Source organism: Muscardinus avellanarius, assembly GCF_963383645.1.
Source record: "Muscardinus avellanarius genome assembly, chromosome: 8".
Classification (NCBI taxonomy): Eukaryota; Metazoa; Chordata; class Mammalia; order Rodentia; family Gliridae; genus Muscardinus; species Muscardinus avellanarius.
The window spans coordinates 38,767,151-38,786,471 of record NC_137794.1 but is presented as its reverse complement, the minus strand read 5'-3'; the positions used below and the strand labels follow the sequence as shown (position 1 = coordinate 38,786,471).

Genomic DNA, 19,321 nt, shown 5'->3' with positions numbered 1-19,321 from the left:
GAAAGGAGAATCTGGGTTTGTGGGCAGCCTTAGCTACTTATGAGGCCCTTTGCAATTCAGTGAGATCCTGTTTCAAAATAAAGAATAAAAAATAGGGCTATGGGGTGTGGCTTGGAGGTAGAATGCCCCTGGGTTCCATCCCCAGTACCGGAAAAAAAAATTATATATATATTTGTACCATTTAAGGAAGAGGAACAGGGAACCAATAAACTGAAATATCTCAATAAATGGCCTTCCTAAAGAAGTGAGCTGTTAAAATTAAGTCTTTACTTGAAAACTAAATAGTAGATAAACCCAGTCTTAAAGACACCTCAAAACTGAATTGGCTTTTTTACATATCTGTACTGGGATTATAGGCAGGCACTATCATGCCAGGTCTCGGTTATTTTTCAGAGTACAGGGATCTTAAGATGGAAAGGTTTATGGAACACAGAGTAAAAGTGGTATTTTTTTAACAGAATAAAAAATATCTTTTACTTCAAATTCAAATATTTAATTCAAGTTCTATATTATATTCATTCAACAAAATATATTAATGCCTATCATGTATGTACCAAGTATAATGCCACATATTGTAATATTCATATTTACTTCATTTAGTCACCACTAATTTCTTTTGCTGGCTCCAAAATAAATTAGGGGAAAAGATGTGTTCATATGGTAAAATCATGGTACATTTCACTATATTCAAATGTACCCAAAAAGGCTTAAAGTACCATGACTACTTTGCCATCTTGTGTTCAGAAAGGAAACTGCACATTATTTTCATTATTTTATGTGTTTTTATCTAGTGTACCTGCTCCGCAGTGTTAAAATGCAATTGTAACTGCAGGATTTTTAATTCTCTGCTTCAATTCTATGAATTTTTGCTTCATATATTTTAAGCCTTGTTATCATGAATTAAACATAATGTTTCTTTTTTAAATTTTATTTATATGTGGAACATATTGAAAATTGTATACAGTTTGACTGTGCTTGGTACCCTCTCCCCCTCCCAACAACGATTGTCCAGGGTAACCATGCTATATTCATACTTTTACACATATTCGGATGTAGCTCCTCCATTAATCAACCTCAGCCTTCTTCCTCCCCTACCCTTCCATTCTAGCTTTGCTGAGATTTCCCCTCCATTATCTGGAGTCCCTCTGGTATCCCCAATGCTCCCTAGTTTGGGAAAATTAGAGAAAACATATGTCCCTTCTCTTTCTTGAGATGGATCAAAGACTTAGAAACTAGACCAGAGACTGTAAAGTTATTAGAGGGCATAGGCTCAACAATCCAACATACAGGCACAGGCAATAACTTTCTCAACAAGACCTCCAAAACGCAGGAAATTAAAGCAAGAATTAACAAGTGGGATGGCATCAAACTAAAAAGTTTCTTCTCATAAAAAGAAACCTAGATGGAAAAATAAGAAGCTTCCATGACAAACAGAAACTGAAGGAATTTATGTCTTCAAAACCAGCACTAGAGAAAATACTCAAAGAGATTAACTACAAAGAAGAAATAGGTAACACACACCAGAACCAGAGAAACAAGATTTTCCATCCAACAGACAACTAAGATTAGTTATCTGTGGAGATTCATTATTTATGTTAGTCTTATACCTATCTCTAAATTGTATTGTTTACTTTTATTGTTGTTAAATTTTAGGATTGCTAGTTGGAATATTAATATACCTTCAGATATAGCATTTAGAAATATTTTATCCCATTCTATCAGTAACTTTTAACTCTGTTTACATTGTCTTTGGATATACAATATTTTATTTTTTAGGGAGTTTGTCTACCCTTTTGTTGCCTGTGCCATTTAAATCATATCCAATAAATCACTGCCTATTTCAATGTTGTGAGGTTTTATGACCCAGATTTTCTTCTAAAAGTTTATAGTATTAAGATTTATATTTAGGTCTTTTATCTATTTTTTTTTTTTTTTTTTTTGGTGGTACTGGGGTTCCTGGAAGCCCTTCTACCACCGGGCTACACTCCCAGACCTATTTTATATTTTTGAAACAGGGTCTCTTAAACCAGCGCGGCTGGCTTCGAACCTGCGCGATCCTCCTGTTTCCGCCTCCCAAGCACGGGGATTACAAGCGTGCGCCACCACGCCTGGCTTTTTATCTATTTTGAGTTAATATTTGTATATGTATTTAGGTAAGGGTCCAATTTTATTCTTTTTCATGTAATTATTATTTTTCAACAATATTTAGTTAAAAGATTATTATTTCCTCCACCAAATGTTCATGGAAACCTTGTCAAAAATAACTTGACAATATAGGGAAGAATGTATCTCTAGGCTTTCATTTAACTCCAATGGTTTATATATCTGCCTTTAGAACAGTACTACACGGTTTCAATTATTGTAGCTTTATATGGTTTGAAATTAGAAAATACAATCTTCTAGCTTTGTTCTTTATCGAGATCGTTTTGGGTATCTAGAGTCCATATTCCATAGGATAGATTTTTTCTGAAAAATAAATATATAAATATATGATAGTTTCACCTAAAAAAATAGAAAAAAAAATATTCTCTGGTAAGAAAGAAAGCAAAAAGAAATATTGAAATGTTATCTTTAAGTTATCAAAAGCTTGGTATCAGACAAATGAAACTGTTATGTGAGATTATCATTTTTAATTTTCAATAAATTGCTATAATACTAGATGTCAACCACTAAGCCAAGCATGGGAAGGAGGGATGGGGAGGGAATGGGGGGGGGATCGGGTGGGGGCTGACTGGGTGATGTGTGCATGTATGTCTACAAAAGTTTTTTGTATCCCACTATGATGTCTGAATACAGTGCACCAATAAAAAATTTAAAAAAAATAAGAATATTAGTGACCTGGGGTAAGAAAGATATTAGTTCAAATCCTAATGCAAGCACTTCAGATAGATATGAATTTGAGCAAATTGTTTGGCTCTGTAAATCTCAATTTTCTCAAGGAAAAGGAGATTAGTAATATTTCCACACAAAGCTCTGAGGGGATCAGATGAAAGAATGTCAGCTAAAGTGTTGGGCCCATTGTCCAGCCTAAGAGACTCTATAATCATGGCCACCATTTAACCTTGAGTCTGTCTGTTGCTAAGAAGACTCCTCCTCTAAGCCAAGCATGGGAAGGAGGGATGGGGTGTGAATGGGGTGGGGATCGGGTAGGCGCTAACTGGGCAATGTGTGCATGTATGTCTACAAAAGTATTTTCTTTATACCATTATGATGTATGAATACAGTGCACCAATATAAATAAAAAAAAGAAGACTAAAAAAAAAAAAAAAAAAAAAAGAAACCACCAAGAACCTAAAGAGAAAGCCTACAGAATGGGAGAAGATCTTTACCAGCCACCACTCGGATAAAGAACTAATATCCAGAATATACAAAGAGCTCAAAAGACTCTACACTAGCAAAATAAATAACCCAATCATTTGGCAAATGAACTGAATAGACACTTCACAAAAGAAGGGATACAAACGGTCAATAGATACATAAAAAGATGTTCTACATCATTAGCTATCAGGGAGATGCAAATCAAAACTACGCTGAGATTCCATCTAACCCCAATCAGAGTGGCAAGCATAAAGAAATCAACAACAAAATCAGGCGAGGATGTGGGGAAAGAGAAACTCGTTTACACTGTTGGTAGGAGTGCAAACTAGTTCAGCAGCTTTGGAGATCAGTGTGGAGATTCCTTAGAAAACTGGGAATAGATCCACCACATGATCCGGCTCTATCACTCCAAGGTATTTTTCCAAAGGGGTTGAAATCAGAGAACTACAGTAACCTATGTTCATAACAGCACAATTCGTAATAGCCAAAATATGGCACCAATCTAGGTCTCCATCAACAGATGCATGGATTGCAAAATTATGGGAGATACACACAATCGAATTCTATTCAGCTATAAAGAAGAACAAAATCATGCCATTCACAAGATGGAAAGATCTGGAGAACATCATGTTAAACAATGTTTCTACATGAACTGACTCTTTTCATCATTATGAAAAGTCTTTATCTCTGGTTAAAGCTCTTTGCCTTTATCTGCTAATACATTTTATTTGATATTAATATAGTCCAAACAAGAGGTTCAAATCGATAATGTTGCCTACCATTTAGATAATATACTTTTTCACATATTTACTTTCAACTTATCTACAACTTTAAAGTAATATTTCTTATAGATGTCATATAGATAGGTCTTGATAACATAACACAGAGACAATATCTACTTTTTAATTAGCATGTTTGGTCTATTTACACATAAATTAATTACTGTGGCTGAACTTAAATCTATCTTTTTCCCTGGCATCCAAGTTTTTTGTTTGTGTCTCTGTTCTTATTTCCCTGCATTCTTTTGAGTTAACCAGATTTTCTTTAAAATTTGTTTTTAAGTGATTTTTCTGAGAATTACAGTATATATCCTTAACTTTTACTTGCTTGAGAGTTAATATTATACCCTTCCACACATAATATAAGGACCACTGACAGCCCTCTATCATCTATCTTTTATGTAACTCCACAATAGTTATAGCTTTTTCTTTAAATAGTCATGAATTTTTTAATGAAAAAAAATATTAATCTTTTCTCTTAAATATCATTTCCTGAAGACTTGAGCTTCCATCAGAAATCATTCTCTTTTAAACCAAGAAACATTTTTAAACATTCCTTTTAGCAAAAGTTTATTGGTAATAAATTCGAAGTTTTGGTTTGCGTAAAAATGTCCTTATTTCATCTTCATCCTTAAAAAACTCTATATCATCACAGATATTATTTTCTCACCAGCAGTTGTTTTTATTGTTTCTCAGTATGTCTCCTCTGGCTACTTTCAAGATTTTCTCTGTATCTTCGGCTTTTAGAAATCTGCATAGGATGTGCCTAATATTTTCTTTGTATTGATCAGGCTCAGATTTGCTAACCTTCCAAATTCATAATTTTATGTCTCTCATTATATTTTAAAAATATTTGGCTACTGTTTCTTCCAACAATTTTTTATGTTCCAGTCTCCTCCTCCTCCTGCTGGAACTTTCTCTCTATATATTAGACATTTTTATTTTGTCTCAGACTCTGAGCCTCTGTTCATTTTCCTGATTGTTCTTCATACTGGATAATTCCTATTTGTCCATTTCAAGTTCACAAAACTTTCCTCAATATTAACTCTAATCTACCATAAAACTCATAGTAAAATCTTTTATTTCATTATTATAATTCTATATTTTTAAAAATTTAGCGTGTGATTTTATATCCATTTATTATCTATATATATATGTTCTTATACTTTCTCATATAGTTATAATAGGTGCTTTTAAATCATTGTCATCTAAATTCAAACATATGGATCATCTCCAATAGGCTTCTTCTTTCAAGTATGTATAACTTTGGATTATATTCTGGACACCAAAAGTAATATGGAGTAGAAACTTTTTGTCCAAAATAACTTTTGCACAATTTTCTTTCAAAATATTGACTGGCATTTGTAAACACTATGTCAATCATACAAAAGATGTAAGGGTTAGATTTGGTGCCCAAAATACCTGTTTTCCTCCTACTCAATTTTTTTGTTTTTGCAGTACTAGGGATGGAACCCAGGGGCATTCTACATCTGAGCTACACCCCCAGTCCTACTTCTTAGTCTTTTTATTTTTCAAAACAGGGTCTCTCTGAGTTGTGAAGGGCTTCGCTAAGTAGTTGAGGTTGTCTGCAAACCGTGATCCTCCCATCTCCGCCTCCTGAATGCTGGGATTACGAGCGTGCGCCACCATGCCTGGCTCCTACTCAATTTTTAATGAATAGGAAGAAGGTACAGACAGAGGAAACGTTTTTAAAAAGTAAGAAAGTATATGACAGTTCAGGAGATAAAGATAGATTTAAAATAAGAGAAAGTAACCTTAGGTGTCAGTAGAGGAACCAATAAAATAACAAAGACTAGATTATTTGCAAAAATCTGATGTAAAATAAAAAACCTGAATATCTATGGGTCAGTTTTAAAATGAGCATATGAGGAGAAACACACCTCTAAGGCTAGGAGACACGGCGGATCCTTCTCATACATTATTTGGCATTGCTGGATTTTCACTTTTGGGAGAAGAGCAGATTAAACCTGTTAGTCCTAATTTTTGCATGTCTGAAGAATTACTTCCAGGGGTTAATGTTCAGTCTAAACTAATGAGCTAGATTCCTTGATGGAAAAGATACAGAAGTTTTGACATCTCACCATTTCTGAATTTGAAGTGCTTACCGCACCTATTACTTCTGCTAACACTTTATTAGCTGTTATATTAATTTTAATTAGTTATATAATTATACGTATTGTAAAATAAAGACGTGTATTTTATTTTCTGCTTTGAAAAAAAAAAAAGGAAAAATACTGGTTTATACTTCCTAAGTAACCAAATGAGGCAGGATAAAAGATGTTCACACATCTGCTGTAAAGAAGAAATACAGTCCACAAAGTAGACAATCTATAGAATCCTTACGCTTACTGTAATAACAATATACTATTTACTATAATGTGTTCCATTACTCTAAATAAAAATTCCAAATTTGAAAAACTGTTCCTAGAAGAAAATCTTCACGTAAAAAACATTTCTACACCGGAAGCAAATAATGCTACAGTTTCTCAGAAGTAGCCAGCAAAAGGAAACCTAGAGAAAAGAACTTATTGGAAAATTTAGTTCTATTTTTGGTCGGCTTAAATCTGACCTAAAAAGTATAGAATTTATTTTACTTTAGCATGACTACAGTATGAATAAAAATAACCTAAACAAACATTGCTGATTATTCTGATTTGAGGCAGTTATATTCTATAACATCACTGTAAACACTGAATATGCAAATGTGAACCATTCTTCCATACAAGGTTAAGTTCCTGCGAGCGTCTGCCCACATTTGTGCCAATCAGTCAATACATAACTCTGATGTGTCTCTCACTTAATATACATTATTCCATAGGCCGGAATGGTGGTGCATGCCTGTAATCCCAGTACTTTGGAGGTTAAGACAGAAGGATCACAGGTTCAAAGCCAGCCCCAGCAACTTACTGAGGCTCTTAGCAACTTAGCAAGACCCTGTTTTCAAATAAAAAAAATAAAGTAGGGCTTAGAGCTAAGCTCAGAGGTAAAATGCCTCTCAGTTCAATCCCCAGCTCCACCATTTCATGAACTCTGAACTCATAGCCAATAGTTCTGTAACACATACCTGAATGAAACTTTTTTCTTTTCTTTTCTTTTCTTTTCTTTTTTTTTTTTTTTTGCAGGTCTGGGGATGGAGCCCAGGGGCATTAGAATTCTGAGCTACACCCCCTGCCCTATTTTTTATTCTTTATTTTGAAACAGGGTCTCACTAAGTTACGGAGTGCCTAAGTAGCTGAGGCTGGCCTTGAACCGTGATCCTCCAGTCTCAGCCTCCCAAATGCTGGGATTACAAGCATGCGCCACCACACCAGGCTTGAATGAAACTTTTCTAACACAGTTTCTCCACAGAGCACACTGCAGCCTTCTTGTGACAGTACTTTCACACTATTCCTGGGGTCATTTTAAAGAACAACAACATAAAAATGTGGAAAATGTGGCATGAAATGACCATGAAAAAGATACTTGTTTGCAGCGTGAGATCAGAAACAGGAAGGCAGAGCATCACCCTGTATGTCCCTAGCCAGGAACATGTATATGGGTGATACAAATTTTTCATCACTTTATACATGTCTCTGAATAACTATTAATGCACTGTATTAGTTTTAAGGTTAAAATACATTTTGTCAAATAAGCAAATTGGCAAATATAAATTTTACAAATAATGAAGATCAACTACATTAACAAAAGTTTACACTACCATCCTGTAAGTAAATAAATTTTATTTATTTATTTATTTATTTATTTATTTAGGTACTAGGGGTGGAACTCAGGGGCCTTCTACCTCTGGTCTACACTCCCAGACCTATTTTATACTTTATTTGGAAACAGGATCTCACTAAGTTGCTGAGAGCCTCACTAAGTAGCTGAGGCTGGCTTTGAACCTGTGCAATCCTCCTGTCTCAGCCTCCCAAGCACTAGGATTACAAGCATGCGCCACCATACCCAGCTCTGTAAGTAAATTTTAAAAGGTTTACTATAAACATAGAAACCTAGAAAACTGTAATAGAAATATAAAAGATGAAATACTACTTTTTGGAATCAATATGTAAGATTTTTAAATAGTTGTGAAATATGAAAAATATAGACCTATAAGACCACTTTTTTGAAAGCCTCAAACCAGCTTCTTTAATTTAACAGAATGACAATCAGCATTAGGAAAAACCAGTGTGCTTACTCACTACAATCAACTTTTTTGAAATACTATTTATTCAAATGGCCTATTATTAAATATCAGGCTATACTTTCCTCATCCTCACAAAAGTCAAAGGCTGTCCATATCACCAAATGATGATTTAACACATTACTTACCACCTCATTACCAACATTACCTATATACGATGATAAAATATGTCATACTATAGTAAAAACATTCTGATCTAGGCTCTACAGACCTCTGTAGAAGAGATATTTAGAGGTTGCTCAAAGCATCACATGTTTGTAAATCACTTTAAGTTCTTGAAAGCTTTCAAAGAGCAATAAAGGGGAAACCTACAGGAGCAAGTTCCCACAATCTCCTTCAAAGGCATCCCCCCTCACCTTCACACATACAGTGACCTAAGGACATCTCTGAAAGGTCACAGCCCCTTCCAATACTGTCATGTTAGTGATCAAGTCTTTCAAGTGTGAACCTTTGGGGATACTATCTTTATTCAAACCATAAAACTCTCAAAAGATTAACACATAGAAACTCATACTAAATTGTATTTTTTTCTAAGAGTTCTTGAAAATATTGCTTCTCTTTTATACTGACTGACTAAATTCAGATCCAGTCTAAAAATAAGGCAATTGTTGAAAATGAAAAAAATACGTTAAAAAAGAAATGACACTAAGATACCATGCTTCCTTATGGTATATAGTTTTAACTAAAACTTGAGTCCAGCCATACACAGTGGTGCATGCCTATAATCCCAGGGACTTGGGAGGCTTAGGTAGGAGGATCATAAGTTCAGATAAGATTGGGCAGGTTCATGTAAGTATGGCTGTAGTTAGGAGGATCACAAAATTTCCTAAGCTACCTGGGCAACTTAAGAGACCCATGAAGAAGGGGGAGGAGAGGGGAGAAAAGAGGAGAGAGTCAGGCGTGGTGGTACAGCTGTAATCCCAGTATGTGGGAGGCTAAGACGGGACTGCAGTTTCAAGCCCAGCCTCAGCAACTTAGGGCGACTCTCAGCAACCTATTGAGACTCCTTCAAAAACAAAAATATAAAAGACTAGGGGCATAGCTTGGAGGTAGAATGCCCCTGTGTTCAATCCCCAGTAACACAAAAAAAGAACGAAAGAAGAATAAGAGGAAGGAAGGGGAGGGAGGGAAGAAAGGAGGGGCTGGAGATGTAGTTCAGTGGTAAAATGAACTCCTGGGTTCAATCCCCAGTACACACACACACACATTCTCCCTCTCCCTCTCTCTCTCCCTCTCCCTCTCCCTCTCCCTCTCCGTCTCCCTCTCCCTCTCCGTCTCCCTCTCCCTCTCCCTCTCCCTCTCCCTCTCCGTCTCCCTCTCCCTCTCCCTCTCCCTCTCTGTCTCCCTCTCCCTCTCCCTCTCCCTCTCCCTCTCCCTCTCCGTCTCCCTCTCCCTCTCCCTCTCCCTCTCCCTCTCTCTCCCCAAACGTTATCACTGACCTTTAAGGCTAGCTAACTTTGACATACATTACTCCTTTAAGAAATTATCAGTAATATTTTAAATTTCAACAGCTATTAAGAAAAAGACAATTACATTTAGTCCCATGTTTTCTTTTACTTTCCTTTCATTGGGCAACATGTTAGAAAGTATTGGTACTCCTTCCTCCTTAACCAGAAGCCAGGAGCAGACACATGCAGCCAAACCATACAGAAGCTTTCTCGCCTCTCCTAGATACCAGCTAGTCAGCTAGCATGAGGCCTGCTTCTGTCAACTGCTCCTGTCTCTACGCATTTCTTATTACTCCTATTTAATTTTTGGAACTTTTAATTTTTCTCAAACTAGAAAAATCAGGCAAGTAATATTGCTAAGAAAGGTATCTTAAAAGTAACAAAATTTGCTATAAATGAAAACTGAAGATTTGGCTTTAATATTGGCTTTCTGATTTCCAAACAGAATTTAATAATTCTGTAAGGTAGAGAGTTATTCTGTATAAAGTGGGTGCTACTAGGTAACTTTACTATGCTACTTTGGCATTCAATTGCCTGGGCAACATTTGTTTCCTTTCTGTACTTACTAGATGCTAGAAAATAATTTTCATTTCAGAAATCCACTGTCTTCTGCATTAAAGTGTAAGTGGTTATGTAAGGAAGAAATATTGTCCAGAATCAGAACATTATTTATTGTCCAACAGAGGCACATTTTTGTCATTTAATTTTGAACTCTATTACCAAATACGACTATTATGGTATTACATGACTAATATGACTATTATAGCATATTATAATCATTATAATATTATATGGCATTATAAATGGAAAGCCCAGGAAAAACCTTTTAAAGTACTTAATAAATACCACCTACCTCTTATGCATATCCAGCAATCATCTTTTTTGTTGTGTTTCTTAAGTTCTTCTTCAGTTACTTCAATTAACCTGCCTTTGAATCCTGTTAGGTCCCTTCCACTTTTGGTCAGTCGAATCCAATCCATAAGACTTCTACCCTGTTTTAAAGGTACCTTAAAGAGAAAAAAAGGAAGAAATAAATATGGCGTCATCAAGTTAGCTGCTTTCCCTTTGCCCTGCTACTTATGTTCAGGATACTTCATTATTTTTATTCCCATTGAAAAAAACACAAAATTTAAATATAACAATTATACAAATACTCATAGTTTTAGGAGGCTGTCAAAATTGTTTTCCTGCCAGGCATTTTGCCACATGCCTGTAATCCCAGCTAAAGGGGAGGCTGCGACAGGAGGATTGCAAGCTCTAGGCCAGCCTGGGCAACTTAGCAAGATCCTGTCTCAAAGTACACTTATCATGTTGTATTAAAATAAACTTACTGAGAATCTTCATCTTTTCATGTAATAAATTCACTTTATGGCTTCTCTTTGTTTTGTATTTTATTGGTGCCTTGTAGCCATACATCTAAATGGGGTACAAGATATATAACCACAGGTGGTGGTGCACCTCAGTACTTGAGAGGCCGAGATAGGATTGCAGGTTCAAGTCCAGCCTTAGCAACTTAGTGAGACTGTGCTTATACATACATACATACATACATACATACATACATACATACATACGTTCATAAATAGGCTGGAGTGTAACTCAGGGGTAGCAAGCCCCTGAGTTCAATCTCCAGTACCACATATGCAAAGAACAAAGCATATAAGCCAGGCATGGTTGCATATGCCTTTAATCCCAGTATTGGAGGCTGAGACAAGAGAAGCGTAGGTTTGAAACCAGACTCAGCAATATGGCAAGATTCTTAGCAAACCCTGTTTCCAAACAAAAAATAAAAAGAGTCAGCTGTGTACTCAAGAGTTAAAATGTCCTGGGTTCAATCCTCAGTAACACACATACACACAACATACACACACGCACGCGCGCGCTCACGCAAAGGTATAACTTAAAACCTCGGAATTACTTCTTTCTTTTCTTAATGTTCCATTAAGTACTTTCAAACTACAGTTGACTATGGGTAACCGAGAGCACAGACCAGGTAACTGTGGATAAGGGTAGACCACTGTATTTACCATCAAGCCTTTTGCAGAGTCTTTGTCATCTGCCTAGATGATTTACTAACAGAAGGTTTGGGTTTCTGTTTTGTTTCACAAAACACATTTTCAATGCTTTTAGATAAAAGATTGATATGGCTTGAATGTGCCCCCTAAAAGCACATGTTGGGAAATTAAATTAATCCTCAACTAGCAACCGCATAGGATGGTGGAAACTAATGGGAGGTGTTTAAGTCATGGGAGCTCCTCCTCACGGATAATGCAGTTGTAAAAGACCTTGGGCTGCAAGTTCTCTCTTGCTCTTTGTCACCATATGATGCCCTCCACCATGTTAGGACACAGCACTACGGTACCTACCAAATATGAGACCCTTGACATTAGACTCTCCAGCTTTCAGAAGTGTGATAAATAATTTCTGTTCTTTATAAGTTTTCTAGTCTCAGGTATTTTGTTATAGTAACACACACACACACAAAAAAAAAAAAACTAAGGCAGTGGTAGTACTGTATTTCAATCACTTAAAGATAACATAGTAGAAAATTTTCAAGACATCTCTGTGTAACATAACTACCATCACATTTGTCCAACTAATTTATAACATAGTACCAGAAACATGTTTAATGTAAAAGCAGATATATTCATGAAAGTTTATATATCTCACTTTTCTGAACTGTATCTATTTTAGGCATACATTTCTCCCTCAAATAAGCAAGTTAATAGATCTGTGGTACATTTCCAATTTCATATCTACAAATGTACATTGCTCCATTCTGACCATCAATGAAACTCTCTTGATCCTAACTAATGATAAGATATAAAAAAATGATTTTTCCCATCCCAAATAAAAATCACTGGTCTTTCTATATTCCATAATCCCAGGGTAATGTTTTGGAAACACAATTTAAATCATAAACCCTCTCTCTTCCAGTGGCTTCCCATATTACTTCAAAATAATGTCTCCAAAATTCCCAGATTCTTCACAATCTGGTCATAATTTGCCTCAGTAGCTCCATGTTTTAACTTTTGCTTCTTCCCATTATATGCTTTAGCCAAATAGGAACTTATTCCTTGATTGCTATCAAGCACTTGCTCACAGCTTTATGTCCTCTTACTGGATTGCCCCACATCCTTTTCTCTGGGAGCCTTCTCTGACTCCAACTCCTTCTTGGCATAACAACCTATGATAATACTTATGGCATTATAACTATCTGTTTAATAATCTGTGCAGCCTGCAAGACTAAACTCCTTGAAATTAAAAACCATGCCTCTCGCTGGGCGTGGTGGCGCATGCTTGTAATCCCCATGCTTGGGAGGCAGAGACAAGAGGATTGCGCAGGTTTGAAGCCAGCTGCGCTGGCTTAAGACACCCTGTTTCCAAATTTAAAAATATATACATAATATTATATATATATATATATATATATATATATATATATATATATATATTAGGTCTGGGAGTGTAGCCCGGAGGTAGAAGGGCTTCCAGGAACCCCAGTACCACAAAAAAAAAAAAAGAAAAGAAAAAGAAAAAGAAAGAAACCATGCCTCTCATATAGGGTATATTCTAATAAATACTGGCTTATAGTACTAGTAGAAATAATAATAGCTATCACATACTGAATGGATTCTGTATGTCAGATGCAAATCTGTAAGGTTGAGTAAGCAACCTTTACTGTATATCAAAGCTGTGCAAAGAAAAACATCTTGCTTAATACTATGAATAATGTGAAAAAACTGGTACTGCTATTCTTGTTTACACATGAGGAAACAGATTCAAAGAGACTAAGTAGTGGATCTGGGAATCTGTTTCTTCTCATTTCAATTCAGTAGTGAATCTGTTTCTTTCTTACTTCAAAGTCTAAGCTTTTAGCAATTATGACATATACCTTCCCCAACTAGGTTTCATGGATTTCAACCTTACACATCTCATGCAATACTGATTCAGCTTCTAACATGTTCAAGATTATCATGTTTCACAAAGAAAGAAGAAAATGAGTCTGTTTTTCTCTAAATTACACAATAATCTTATTTTGTTCTTTTTTATACCAAAAACTCACTTTTGCCATCATCACCCATGTGATTTTTTGTCTTTTCACTGTTTTCACCTTTGTTTTTATATTATTAATATATAACATATTAATAAATAATATATGTTAATAAATAATATATTGATTATATTATAATAAATTAATTTATATATTAATGCCCCTGGATGGAACCCAGGGGCATTCTACCTCTGAGCTACACGCCCAGCCCCATTTTTTATACTTTATTTTGAAACAGAGTCTCACTAAGTTACAAAGTGCCTCACTAAGTAGTAGCTGAGGCTGTCTACAACCAGTGATCCTCCTGACTCAGCCTTTTGACTGCTGGGATTACAAGCGTGTACCACCATGGCTGGCCTAAATTTTCTCCTTTAAATGAATGTTGAGAAAACGAACGGCAGTTTTAATGAAGAAAGGCAGCAACTCGCATTCGGGTTCTAGAAAGACTATACGACTATCCAGTCAGGTATTTAGGGAGAAAAACAGGTCAAACACCAAAAAGAAAGGGAAAGACTGAATGCTGTATAAGAGATGTACAGAGCAGTAAGTGAAATGGCACAGACAGAAGCACATCATATGCCTATAATATGATCTAACCAGTATCCTTTCCTGTGAAATGGAGATAATAAAAGCCCCTTTTGTAGGATCACTGTGAAGAATAAAATATGTTATAAAGAAAAAGCACTCAAAACCCACATGGCCATCAGGAAGCACTTAATAATCTCAGTATTAATACTATAGTTGGGGATGCAGACCTGTGAAAAGCAAACGAAAACTAAAGATCCTTGAACCCGCATTCTGATTTAGGATGAAAATTTCAGGTCCAAAGGAAAAAAGTAAGAAAGGCAGTGAAGGTTCAAAATGATGCTAAGACTCAAAGGGTCCAGAAACAGAGGAGGGAGGAATGGCCCATTTAGGGAGAAGTCTCAAAAACAAAAGGGAAGGAACTAGCAACTGACATTGCAGCGAACACAACACAATTTTGACTGAATTTTGCAAACACAAAATATTTGTATTCCACCTGTTGCTAACAGTAGCTATGCTCAACAAATACTCAAGAGTAAGCCAGGCCTGATGGCACGCCTGAAATCTCAGTATTTAGGAGGCTGAGACAGGAGGATCACAGGTTCAAGGATAGCCTCAGCAACAAAGTGAAACTTTCAGCAACCTATTGAGAACTTGTTTCAAAACAAAATATTTTTTAAAAGGTCTGGGCGCGTAGGTTGGAGACAGAATGCCCGTGGGTTCAATCCCCAGTACCACCACCACCAAAAAAAAAAACCAAAACAAAACAAAACAAAACAAAACAAAAAAAAAACCTCAAGAGTATTACATTAGTTTCAAAATCAGCAAGTGGTATCCTTAGAAAAGGCAAAGTTGAACCAATCAGGTACCAGAGGGGAAAAAGTATAATTTAAAGAGAAGTGTCCCTAAACCTGAACAGAGGTGTGTGGACATTTGTCTTGGCTTCTCTAGTCTTTCCTAGCTCCCTACTCCTAAGGGATGTCTCTTGTCGCCACTCTTAGCCCTTCTGTCCTGCGATGGAACCCATATCACTTACAACTCCTCAGAAGAGTAAAGAACAAAAGATCAGAGAGAACAAGTTGAGAAATGGAAGCTACTACTAAGTACTTACAATAGAAAAGCCCCGTGCCTGGACCCGTCCGACAGATCTGAATTTAAGTAGCGGGAAAGAACCTGGAGAAGGAACCTGACCACAGCAAAGGGGCTAGCAGGTGAGGAGACGGGAGGCGTTCAAGGACCGAACCGTGTGGGACTTAAAGGGGTCGCGGGCAAGGGTAGGAGGGAACCGAGGGGCCGGGAGGTGGGAGCCAGGCGCCGGAGCGAACCCGCGGTGCCGAGCGCGAAAGGCCGGCGGGAGGCGGGCGCCGGGACAGGCAGAGGATGCCACCTGCTTACCTTGGTACGCCCCCCGGAGGCAACGCGCTGCTGGGAGCGCGGGGCCGGGAAAGCCTGAGAAGGGACGTTTAGCATCCTGGGGCCCTGGCCCCCGCCCTGCCCGGGGCTCGCCGCCAGATCTGTTCACTCAGAGGGACCCTCCTTTGAGGAGAATGTTGCGCCCCGGCTCTGCGGCCGGGCCGAGGCCGAGCCCCCGACCCACTTCCGGGGTCACCAAGGGTGAGGCACGCCATGACGTAGCACGTCCACGGAGGGCGGAGCCAATGGGAGGCCAGAGCGCCGGCTGTGGGAGGGGTGGCGGGTGGAAGAAAGTACGCATGCGCATTGTGTCCGGCGCCCTAATTTCAGCACTGGAGGGAAGTGACAGCTATTTCGCGGAAAGATTAGCGCATGAAGCTGTTTTGTTTTGTTTTGTTTTGTTTTTTAAGCCCTGGTGCTGATCGAATATGAAAACAAATTCTTGTAGAGTCCTGTTAACCCCAAAGCGCCAGAGTGTGTTCATTGTTAAGCAGTACCATCGCGCTTCTTGAAATATAAAACTATTACATGGTTCTGAGTTTCTCCTGTGTTGTACTAAGCTTTTACGGAAAGAGCCTCACAACTTTAAGAGCTAAGAAATCCAACCTGTAATCACAGTAATGAGACAGGAGGATGTCAGGTTCAAGGGCACCTCAGCAGCTTAGCGAGACTCTCGGCAACCTAATAATGCCGTGTTTCAAAACAAAAAATTAAAAAATGCTGAGATGTGTAGCTCAGAGGTAGAATGCCCTTGAGTTCAATCCCCAGTACCACGGGGGGGGGGGGTCGGGGAGGGGAGGGGAGAGAGAGAGAGAGAGAGAGAAGGAGGAGGAGGAGGAGGAGGAGGAGGAGGAGGAGGAGGAGGAGGAGGAGGAGGAGGAGGAGAACAAGAAGAAGAACAAGAAGAAGAACAAGAAGAAGAACAAGAAGAAGAAGGACAAGAAGAAAAGAGAAACTAAGGAATCTGATGCAAGTAATCACTATTGTTGGGTAAAAAGAAAATTTCGTCTTTAAGCACCCTCACAGATGACTGACAAATGAGCAAAAGACCTTGAAGTCACCTTTTGCTCTATTCACTCACAAATTCTTCCTCCTCGTGTAACTTCCCATCTACCTTGAAACATAGAGGGAATTATGTGCTGATGCCACTCACCTTCAACTGCGGTGGTGAAAACTCAAACATTTGGTTCTGATGCCATCCTCGCACTTAATAATTGAGCAAATTAGTGTCTGCACTTAATGTATTATGCATTCGTTTCTCAAAGCCTCATTTTCTGACTCTGCATAATGGCTTCAGTTTTAGTAAGATTTAAATGATCATAGCTTAACTATAGAGTACAATGTATAGTGTGTGTGTGTGTGTGTGTGTGTGTGTGTGTGTGTGTGTGTGTGTTACTGGGGCTTGAACCCAGGGGTATTTCATCTCCAAGCTACAGCCTCACCCCCTTTGTTTTGTTTTGTTTTGTTTTGTTTTGTTTTGTTTTGTTTTGTTATGAAACAGAGTCTGGCTAGGCTACTGAGAGTATTGCTAAGTAGCTGAGGCTGGCCATGAACCTGAGATCCTCTTGTCTCAGCTCCCAAGTACTGAGATTACAGCTGTGCACCATCATGCCCTGCACTGTAAATGATTAATAATGCTCATTCAATAAATGTTAGTGACTCTTTTTATTATTCCAATATATTAACAACAGATGGACAAACACTGTGGGGGTAAACACCAGTCACTAATACTCAAGGCCCATATTAGTGACCTGCTGGGGGTTTTTTGTTGTTGTTTTTGTTATTGTTTTGTTTTCCATATCCCTTGAGGAATATGACAATCCTCAGAGTAGAATCCAAAAGAGGAAGAAAGTTTTCAAAGAAGAAACAGTTCTAATTATCTCTCCCTACCCTCCCGTCTTTACTAACTTTTCCTGACTCTGAATATATTGCCATGGCTTGAACTTTCTCTATTTCAATTGTCTAATCCTCAATGTGTCTGGAATTTAAAGTTACTTTTGTGTATCTTTCATATTAGAATGAAAACGTAGGAATATATGTAGTCATTCAAACAAGAGTCACTTCTTAGCTAGCTAACTACCTCTGGTCTTACCTCTACCCATTATCATCCTGGAATATTATAGGAAAGTTCCCTTGCAGTGGAAATGTTCACTGTCAGAAGACTGGGTACAAACTATAAGAACTTTATGACCACAGTTTACTATACTATACTACCTTAACCCTGAAAGTTGCTTCTGTTTTCTCTCTCCTCAAGTGATGATATATTCTTCTTCAAGTCCATGTAAGAAAAACAAATCACTGAGAATTTACTTCACACGAAAACATCAAAAGCATAGAACCATAGCAAAAGAAAAATTGATTTCAAATAGTGTTTCATATGTGCCAAGTAATTTGGCTTCCCTAGTCAAAAATAAGAAAATGCTTTCAATTATGGTATTTAGACTCTACTTTTTAAGAGTCCATGTAAATAATTTCCATTTAAACATTTTGTTTTCTTTATAAGGAACCCTAAATATAGTACAATAAGTATGGAATGCATGTGCTATTTTAGATCTGTGGACAACAGAAGAGTATTAAATGAGTTATTTTATTCATTATTTATTTATAATCCCTAAAAGTTTAAGAGCATTAAAATTGATTTTCTTTCTCAATTATAGATAATAATTTAAAGTTAGAGATAGCTTTCACTATCTGTCAGCAAACATAATAATAAATTTGTGATTGATAACCAGGGGATTTTTCTTCATTATATAACAAGATATCTGTAATTACAACATCCAATTAAGATCAGTAGGATAGCAGATGTTACAAGATCCAGTCTTGAAAAATTAAATATTGTCATTCTTTGAAAAATTATAACTAGTGATAAATTTATTATTTAGTAAAGAGAACAAAATTATCCTTTGTATGCCCCAAATATCTGGAAAAGTCAAGACATTTTACAAATGGCATCTATTTTTAAATTTCTACATTTAATTCTAGTAGGGGGATAAAAGAAGGCCAAATTACCATAGTAATTACAAAAGAACTCATTTTATTAATAATGTATGTACAAATAAATTAATTTTAAAAGATTATGATACATTTATACACTAAACTCAAAGCCTACACACTTTGACTATCATAAGTATCTAATTCGATTAATTTTCACAGGTCAGCTCCTCATTTTCATCTTCACTATCAGAATCTTCATAAAATGAAATTGTGGCTTGGATTGGAAAAATATTCAGAAGAGCTTCTGCTTCTTCATACAAGTAATCGTAACACTTTGATTTCGGCCAAAGCAGCCTGAAAAAAGCAGACAACATAGTATTCTTTTTTAATATTCAGAATTCTTATACTCATAAAATTATCCACTTTCTAGAGTTTTCTATTTATATCAATTTATTTATGCATTTAGATCCAGCCTTAAAAGTGAAGTTTTAAAACACTACTATCACTGCTTTCATGGCTTCTACTTGCCAAAATACTAGTAAATGATTGATTATTTTAAATCTTTATCTAAGCTATAAATTAAACAAGTTAATATTATACCCTATGTAAACATAAAATCAATGTCTAGCTTACCTCAACTAATATTTGT

The 19,321-nt window shown here is 36.8% G+C and overlaps 1 protein-coding gene across 1 annotated transcript in view; it reads right to left on the bottom strand.

Moving 5' to 3' along the window:
* The window catches only part of CYB5R4 (cytochrome b5 reductase 4), a gene marked incomplete at its 3' end in the record, with an annotated part of 79,911 nt that extends 64,107 nt beyond the window's left edge, over positions 1-15,804 (bottom strand). Inside the window, exons 1-2 of the mRNA XM_080700723.1 lie at positions 15,721-15,804; positions 10,600-10,753 (exon numbers count right to left, since the gene is read on the bottom strand). Of these exons, the coding sequence (XP_080556849.1) occupies positions 10,600-10,753; positions 15,721-15,795 (229 nt within the window). The 5' untranslated portion in view covers positions 15,796-15,804. The remainder of the gene's footprint in view (positions 1-10,599; positions 10,754-15,720) is intronic.
* Between the last annotated feature and the right edge of the window lie 3,517 nt (positions 15,805-19,321).